Raw genomic sequence first — 8,770 nt, 5'->3', positions numbered from 1 at the left:
TCTTTAATGTTATTTTGTCTCATAACCCATTTAGAAAGGTAATTACTTTACAGACAGACATGAAAGTGGATGTCTCTAGGAGGTTGCCTTTAAGACCAGAAGGAGAAAAGAGTGGGCTGAACTGCCCAATTCCCAATATCATTGTCCTGCTTCCGGGAAGAATTTGGTGAAAGGAAATATTCTTTGCTTACCTTACAAGCCAAAGATACTTCATTATTCAAAGCTTCCTCTCAGAAAAACTGTTTGGGAGACAACTTAGAAGCATCTTTGTTTAACCCAGTTAATTAAGAGGCATTTGTATTGTCTCACTAGTCCTACTGTGAAAATCTTGCATACAATCCCCAAAGGAGGGGACACAGAGACTTCAAGGTAAAATATAGAAAAGTAGTTTATACTTATACTGTCTCTATTCATATTATCTATATTTATAGTAGCTAAAGTCACAGCACTTGAGCTTCAGCTCTGAGGCAAGGCTCCTCATTGCATTCCCATACATTCAGAGGAGCTAGAGAGCAGTTGGATCTCACAATCCCAGGGAACTTGCCCTGTCTTATGCTTTTATATTGTGGCTTTTACCCTGACTGATTGTGAAAGAAAGTAGCTTATCTGCTAGAGAAATTCAGTCCGGAGAGGATGAGAACTGGAATCAGCTTGACACAAAGTCACCTCCAGGCAGCACAGATGCAAATAGCGCGAGCCACATCATGCAGCAGACTCATGGTCAAGTACAGGCATGGCTAATGAAAGCAGCTCTAAAATATGGTATGCCAGCTCTAAAGAGGCCCCATATAAGAGTAAAATGCATGCAGCCAGCGTGGAGTCTGTATACAGAATACATACACCCAGGTAAATCATCCCACTCCAGCTCCATCAATGACACTGTTACCTCAATAGCATTTTACCTATTTTGCTCAAAATGCAATCCATAAGCTTGAGCCCTGTCCTGCCAAAAATGCCTTCAGTTTAGACCAGAACCTGGTATTTCCAATGAATTTATGTGGATGTAAAGCAAGAGTTCTAGGCAAGAACATTTCCTAATTATATGGCTTTTAAAACCTCTCAAGGAACTCCTCTGCTACAATTACTCAGTTAAATCTACAAGTGGCTCCAATTCCTTTCCTGAAGATCTGATGACTCTTTCCTGTCTGCACATTGCTATCTGTTTACTGACAGCAACTTTCTCTTTATATACATGGTAAAACAGAAAATTAAGAACACAAAGGTCTTCCAATTTTCCTCATTTATGGATACTTGTTTTTCCTTAAGACTCATTATTTATACAGCCCACATTATAACTTGATGGCAGTGCTTGGGGATGGGGAATAAAGTGTTAAGGTGGAAATAGATTTGTATGTTCTCATTGTAAACCTGACTGAAATCCCCTCCAGAAACCATGGAGAAAACAAGGGGATATGAGCTTGTCCCTTCATCATCCCCTCTGATTTAGCAATAGCACTATTTACCAGCCTGGAGTCTCTGAGCTATTTAAAGGATCTACGGAGATGCCTAAAAAACCCAAGCACATTAGGAGGTAGGCTTAACTTACTGTACAGTCCTTCATATCTAACCCCCAAAAAGCTCACTAACTGAAGGCTACTTGTCTGTCTAAAGGACTCCTGCATGCATAACCATTGCCAAACAAGGCCCTAGAGCCTTATTTATAAACTGTGGCTGAATTAATTTGATTTGTAACTTCATTTTTAATTCCCTAACTTCATACAAGTCATAACATTTGTCACTCTGAGTGCTTCTGCTTCCTTCTCATAGCAAAGCATTGTTCATTTTATTAGAGTGACAGATAACTTTCAAATATTTTTAAATACATATACCAGCCACTGCCTTTTCTGTAGGATTTTTAACAGAAGAGATCAAGTGCCTTTTTTGGTGTGTTTTGGGATTTTTTTAAAATACTGTCTGCAGGAAACACTGATCTTTGATCCCTGATCCTGAACTTCATGACTAACACTTAGCTAATCAATTAATGAGAAAAAATAACTTCTGGAAAGTATGACCTAATGTCTGATAAAATTAAACTAAGTAGTGAATACATTACTTTATTTATGCTGGCCTCAAAACATATTAAAGGAAAACACATTAGCTAGATAAATTTATTGCAGCAATTAACAGGCAGGCCTTTAATTTGTACTTAGTTCTAAGTGGCAAAGCTGAGTTCCACTATACTTTGGGTATTTTCATATTTGTCACTTTGTCAGCAAGCAGAATACAACTTTCTCTAATGACATAGATTTTTGATCACTTCATCACTTCTCCTGTCTTTTCAATCACTTTGAATCACCACCTCTTTTATGGCCAGGACAAGGCCTATTCAAGTCAGTTGACTTCATTGTTATTTCTGACACATAACCCATTTAACTTGGATTCTTAACTTAATTATACTTTTTCTCAAAATTAAGCTATCTGACAGTAAAAAAAAAAAGAAAGTAGAAACATGAGAACTGTATTCAGGGTGTCAAAGTTAATGTGCAAGTCATTTCTTTTAGAGAAAATATTACTTGTGACAGGAGTGCATCAACCTCTTACTGCTTTAATATTAGTACAAACATCAAAAGAAACAGCAGTGTCTCTCCAGCCCCACTTTCTTACATACTGAGACTTATTTTTTTGCTTCATTACCATTTCATATCTCTGGCAATACAACAGAACAATTAAAAAAAAACCTCAACACAAGGCACATTTAAACAATGCCACTCTTTAATTCATAGTTAGTTAGTTCTACAGAGTAAGGGTACTAATCCCAAGATTTAGGTTAATGATTACTTTAAAAAGGCTATTAATTAGAAATTTATTAAACACATTTCTGCATTACTGATAAAAGTAAGACATCAAAGGCCACAGTTTGCTACTGTAGTAAAAATTACTGCTTTAAAAGCTAGCTAGTTGTTTGGTCTGAAAAGGTAACATTAATCTGAGGAATCATTATTCAGTAAGGGCATAACAGTAGCCAAAGAACATATCCTTTGTTATTGATGTTTAATCACCTGTTTAAAAGAAAACAAAAAAGTCACTGCTGGTAAAGTTTGCAGTTGACATAACTAAAGTAGTAAACAATAATGAGGATGGACAACTGATCTACAGAAGTCCCTTGCCTGCTAAGCCTTGCTATTTTGGGCAACATATTTCATCACAGCAGAACACAAGGCCAGCCACCCAAGACCCAAACCTACCTCTGAGGATACACATGTAAATAAGGCTCCAGGAACCAGCTTCAAACCTTGAGGGGCAACAGCAGCTCAAATGAGGCTTCAGGAATCAGACAGGATAGCCAACTGAATAGGCTCTTCCAGAGGTGACCCCTCAGTGAAAGAAACCACTCTGTCTGTATGAGCAAGGTGCCTGAAATGCAGGGAAGGATATTTCCACTGGCAATGGCAATATTTCCTGTTCTGCTGTTTAAAAGCTGCTGGCAAACTGAAAAAGGATGAGTAAATAGTTCTGAAAATAACCCATGGTTTTGGAAAGCTTGCTTTCCAAATTCAGAATTTTGCAGTGCAAATATATGTATATTTTAAAGCTACATAAGTCTTATTTTATTAGATACAATTTTAGGCTAAATAGACTGTGCTTATGGTCATATTGCTCAATTCCTTGGATCAGTTGCTCAGTCAGGCTATACTTGATGCACAGCACCTAGACACATGTCCCAGATAAAAGTTTGTACTCCTGGCTCCAGAATGAACTGAGCTCCAGGACAAGATTAAGATACACATCATCCTTAACAAAAATCACTGGCAAAGATGATGAAAAGCTGATGAAAAATCCTAATAATTCCTCATTGTGCCATTAGAGAACCTGGGCTGCAGAGTGTCCTCAAGTCCATTTGCCTCACTTTAAACTATAACTCACTGACCTTGTTACCAGGTTCAACATTCCTCAACCCTGATCTGCTTATTATAGGGCTCAAACATGCACCCAAAATCATCAGCTGGTCAGCTGAGCCCCAGTTGCTGTCTGTGCATCCACTTGTAGCCGCAGCAAGTAACAGGTGCATCGACTCCAGCTTTTTAGCTTCATTGGGATAACATTTTTGAAGCCAATTTCTCAGTTATTCCTGATTTACCATGCTTTGTTTCATAGCATGGAACAGTTCTGGTTTACAGCTGGAGTGCTTTCAGATTAAATCAAAGGAGATCTATGCAGGAAGGAGTCTCCAGTTGGCAGAAGGAGACTTGATCTAGTTTAAATTAAAAGCACTGCAGTGTACACAGGATGAGGGCTGGGCCCTCTCAATTGCTTTCTCTTAAAATACTTTTCCCCACACTCACACGAGCACAGCCACTGTGTATCCATCCATTTATTCTTTACTGGGGAAGAAACTGACTGGAGCTGCCATATGCTGGGAGCATCCATGGCTACTCCAGCCCCAGCAGCATCCCACAGCCACCACCAAAGTTCCGGTCCTGCACTTCCCCACATACCTGTGTCTTTGGGAGGTGATCTCTCACCAGGCCAGCACAGCACCTAGACCGTGCTCACTCACACTTCCCACCTGAAGTCTTCACAGACCCTTCTAAGCAGCCTCTGGACAGCCCCCAGTCCCTGCTGCCTCTGAACTGGTGCCAGGGGCTCCTGGATTGCCTGGGGTGCTCAGATAACAGTGAACACCCAGGCTAAGTTCTTCACATAGCATGGAACAGTTTTCTCCTAAGTTTAATATTTCTGTGGATGTGAGGAATTGCTTAATACTTGACATTTTAATCACCAAAGAGCACTCCTGATAGTGGGAAATTCTAGATACAGGAGAAACCTGGGAATAAAAAGAAATTACATAGTTCAGGTACATGAATAATAAAGAGTCCTGACTGAGGGGGAGCAGGAAAGCAATAGACAGCACCAGCTGAAAATGGGGAGGAGCTCTTCAGGGTGCCCACTAGCAGCTGGTATCTTGACAGGTTCAGCAGTAACAGCACCAGCCCAGTTTTGCTGTTTTATACTAGTATTCCAGGCATTGGAAAACAAAGAAAATATTTCCAAACTTATTTTTCTTGTGGTGAGATCCCATTCAAAAAATGTATTGGGAAACTCACATTTTCTTCCTCAGGAAAACTTCAACTCCAAGTACATAGGAGTAACAAGTACCTGAAAAAGCCAGGGCTGCACTCAAGAGCAATCACTGGTTTTGTAAGAATCTCTCCTGCTTTACAACCAAATATGCCTTGCCTTAAGTCCCCAAGAACTGGATAAAAGTTTCTCACTGTCCCCTGTGTGACCAAGTTGCATTTCTGCTAACAAAAGCAGCTTTTGTTTTCCAGTGGGCTCCTCAAAGGCTTTCTGCCAAAATTTTGAGAGAAAACTGTCCACCGAACACATATTTTACCAGAGAGATCTTTCTTTCCACAAATCTTCTTGGAATTGTGTTGTTGTTGTTCTGGGTGGGTCTTCTTTATTTCTTATTTATTTATTTATATTATTTTTCCCAGAAATCTGAAAAGTTTTGGTTTACATGAGTAAATTATTTATTCATTTTTGTGGCTTTCCAGTGAAAACAAATAAACAAAGCCAGAAACAATTACAGCTTGCCTGGCAAAGCATCTACATATTGTTGGGTAAGTGGGTGTTATGCTGAGGCTGAAATAACACAAATGATGATGGGATATTCTATCCTAAAAGCAACCTGCTACAATTTACCACGTAATCTGCCCTTGCCTGTTTTCTTCTGGGCACTCTCTCTTCCCTTTTATTAACCCAACAGAAACACAAAAAAAAAAAAAAAAAAAAGGGTTAATACTGAGGTGATTTTATATATATATTGTTCAAATTTGGGAGGGTGTTTTTGCATGCAGTTTCATATATCTCAGAATTGTGATCTCTCAACAATTCACAAGGCAGAAAAAATGGACTGAGAGAACCTTTTAAGAAGTTTTAAAAGAAAATGAATCTCCTTGTCTGTTTTTTTTTTTCTTTGTAATGCTACCAAGGAGTCCCTCAAACACTAAATAAAGAAAGAGAAACAAGTTTTCTTCTCACATTATGCTATTTTGGAGTTCACAGGTTTCTATAATGGATGTTTATAGATTTTCTGAAAAAGCCTCACTCAAATGTACTCACTCACACTTCATGGCATCTACATTAAATATTTACATTCAGGCCAAGAATGTCTTGTAAAATTTTAATAGGATACCCTCCTATTTAAAAAAGACAGTAACTAGACCTCATCCAAAATTCTATCTCTTATATAAAGCAAAACCTTCTAAACACTGACTAAAGTGTCATTTCTTCCCAAGGCACAAGGATGTTTATGCTCTTGTCCAAGGGGAGATAAACAGAGTAGCATACCACTCCATATTTGTAAATGTTAACTCTGCAAGGTAGAAACTGGCTTCTGTATGCACCAGGCTTCTGTTCCTTCGCTGCTCCGAGAGCCATAATGTGCCATATAGGAATGTGTAAATTGAAACAGCAGAGATAGATATAGTAGCCCTGCCACAGAAAAATGTGCAGTCTTACTGCTGCGGCCCATATCATCCTGACTCCAAGGAACTTCCTTTCTGAAATGCATCTTAGGTACCAGCTCAGTGGCTTAATAGAAAATGTGGGACAATTCCATGAGTCTGCGGGGCAGATCCACTCTTAGGTCCAGAGAATATCAGAAGTAGCTTTCCTACAGTGAGTAGGGACTGACTCTGCTACTGTGAGTATGGTAGAAATGCTACTTCTCTAAAAATTTTCAAGAAAAATGACACTATGAGAATTAACAAGGGAATAACACTGAATGAACTGGATGTGACATAAGGCCAAAGTACTCACACCAACAGGTAGAAAATTGAGCTCAAATAACTCAAGGCCAGCCCTTTTTTATGTATATGTCATTCTAAAATAGACTTGTGCAAGAATCCTGGTTAATATAACACAGTCTTTGCCAAATATGTACTTCAAAAATAGCCATCCACTGTAAGCTTACCTTGAGTGGTGTTAGAGCTGTCTGGGTTTTGTTATGCAAAGACTGTGATAAGTTGTAACCCACTGCCAGCGGAAAAAGGAGTGAAACTGAAAAACTGAGCTGCGCAGGATTCTTGAATGAGAACTTAACAGGGAAGTTTAGACCATAACAGGCATGCTTTAGTAAATCAGGGCACTTACTCACATGACTAAACATGGATTTAGGATCTCCAGGGAAGCAGATGTCTATAGTTTGGAGACTAAAACTACAGTTGGGCTTCTAAGGAAAAAGTGACCAGCATGAAGATATTGATACACTGACCAGAGAGGTGTGAATTTACAGACTCATCTTTTACAATCTCAGTGCATCTTTTACAATCTTAGTAGTCTTCATTTTCAGAGAAACTAATGGGGCATTTTTTGCAGTCCCGCTAAACTGTGATCAATTGATTGTTGTCTGTCCCAAACTTCCATGTCTCCCAGTTTTAAAAGAATTCATCCAGTCTGTTTGACACCTAGCTCACAAGCTCAGTAAAGCAGAAGGTTTTGTATTATTACTGGCCAGAATAGTATTAACCTCAACTGAGACAAGTTATTAATTTGTGTTACCGTAAATTTGTTTATGATCAATATTATTGATCCTTTTGCACAGACAAAAAGTATGCTGAGGACATGGTTGCTGCTGTTTTCAAATGAACACTAATTGTGCAATTTGGAATTTTTCTTTGACTCATTGTAGGTTCGCAGCAAAAGCAAAGCAGCCAAGGCTGGACTGTGTGAGGGGGATGAGGTGGTGTCTATCAATGGCAAGCCTTGTGGAGACCTAACCTATGCTGAAGTCATTGTTCTGATGGAGAGCCTGACTGACGTCCTGCAGATGCTTATCAAGAGGTACAGGAATGCTCAGGATGCTTTGTTACAATTCAGTGAATCACCTGAAAAATGCTGGCTTTGAACACACTAGTTTTGCAGACTTACACTGAGGTTCTGATAGTCCTGTTGTTAATGTCTGTAACTCTGCTTGGATGGAAAAGGAAGACAGAGAATTTGAGCTGAAGGAATTAATGTATATAATTTGAACAGCAGCAGTCAGGCACAGAATTAATAGCACAGTCTCCAAATGTAAGTATTAATACTTGCAAGGTGTCTACTACCATATATGCATATTGCAGAGCCTTGAGTTCAGTTATTCCCCGCACTCCTTTGAAGCAGTGAAGTGTTGTTACTCCCTACAGATAGGAAAGTGAGGCTTACATAAAACAAAGGCTGTATAGATGGAGAAACTGTGCTACCCAGATATGCCTTGATGATGACATGGCAAATGGACTTCGTGGGTGGCAAAACGTGTTAGTGGTCAGGAGAAGGAGAGGGTCTGGAAGTCATGAATTCTATTTCTGTAGCTGTTATCACCTCACTAGATGAGGTGGGGGAAGTCACAGCTCTCCGGGTCTCAGTTTCTGCCTTTCTAAAATAGTGAGAGGGAATTTCAGTTTTCTTTGAAAATGCTTTGAGTTTCTTAGAGCAGAGAAGCTTCGTGCAAACTTGCAAGCAGGCCAGCATTACTGCTCTCTGAACATCTGCCTATTCCAATGCCTGCTCTGTAATCGCCATCAGTGTAATAAAGGCAACCTGAGTTCAGAGCCACCTACAGGAAAGCACATTCTCCCCAGACTGTGAATTCAGACAGGATGAACTCTGAGTTGCCTTCAGTGGGGGTAAGAAGAGGAAGAAAAGTCTTGAAACTCCCACACTCCTTGTAAGGACTTAAGGCTCCCCCCAGAGCTACTGCAGCTCCCTCTCACAGGCAGGACCAGGAAAGGATCAGAATTCATCATGACAGCTACCAGAGCAGTGTTCCTGGAAAGGCTGAAAA

General features: G+C 39.6%; 1 protein-coding gene across 2 annotated transcripts in view; it reads left to right on the top strand.

Annotated features, from left to right (window-relative positions):
• The window catches only part of SYNPO2 (synaptopodin 2), a 78,872-nt gene that overhangs the window by 44,276 nt on the left and 25,826 nt on the right, over positions 1–8,770 (top strand). For both annotated transcript variants that reach the window (XM_038135424.1, XM_038135425.1), the window contains exon 2: positions 7,637–7,788. In XM_038135424.1, coding sequence (XP_037991352.1) covers positions 7,637–7,788 — 152 coding nt within the window. The remainder of the gene's footprint in view (positions 1–7,636; positions 7,789–8,770) is intronic.

Source organism: Motacilla alba, chromosome 4 (genome assembly GCF_015832195.1).
Source record: "Motacilla alba alba isolate MOTALB_02 chromosome 4, Motacilla_alba_V1.0_pri, whole genome shotgun sequence".
Lineage (NCBI taxonomy): Eukaryota > Metazoa > Chordata > Aves > Passeriformes > Motacillidae > Motacilla > Motacilla alba.
The sequence above is the reverse complement of the archived record's forward strand: the minus strand, read 5'-3'. Positions and strand labels throughout refer to the sequence as shown.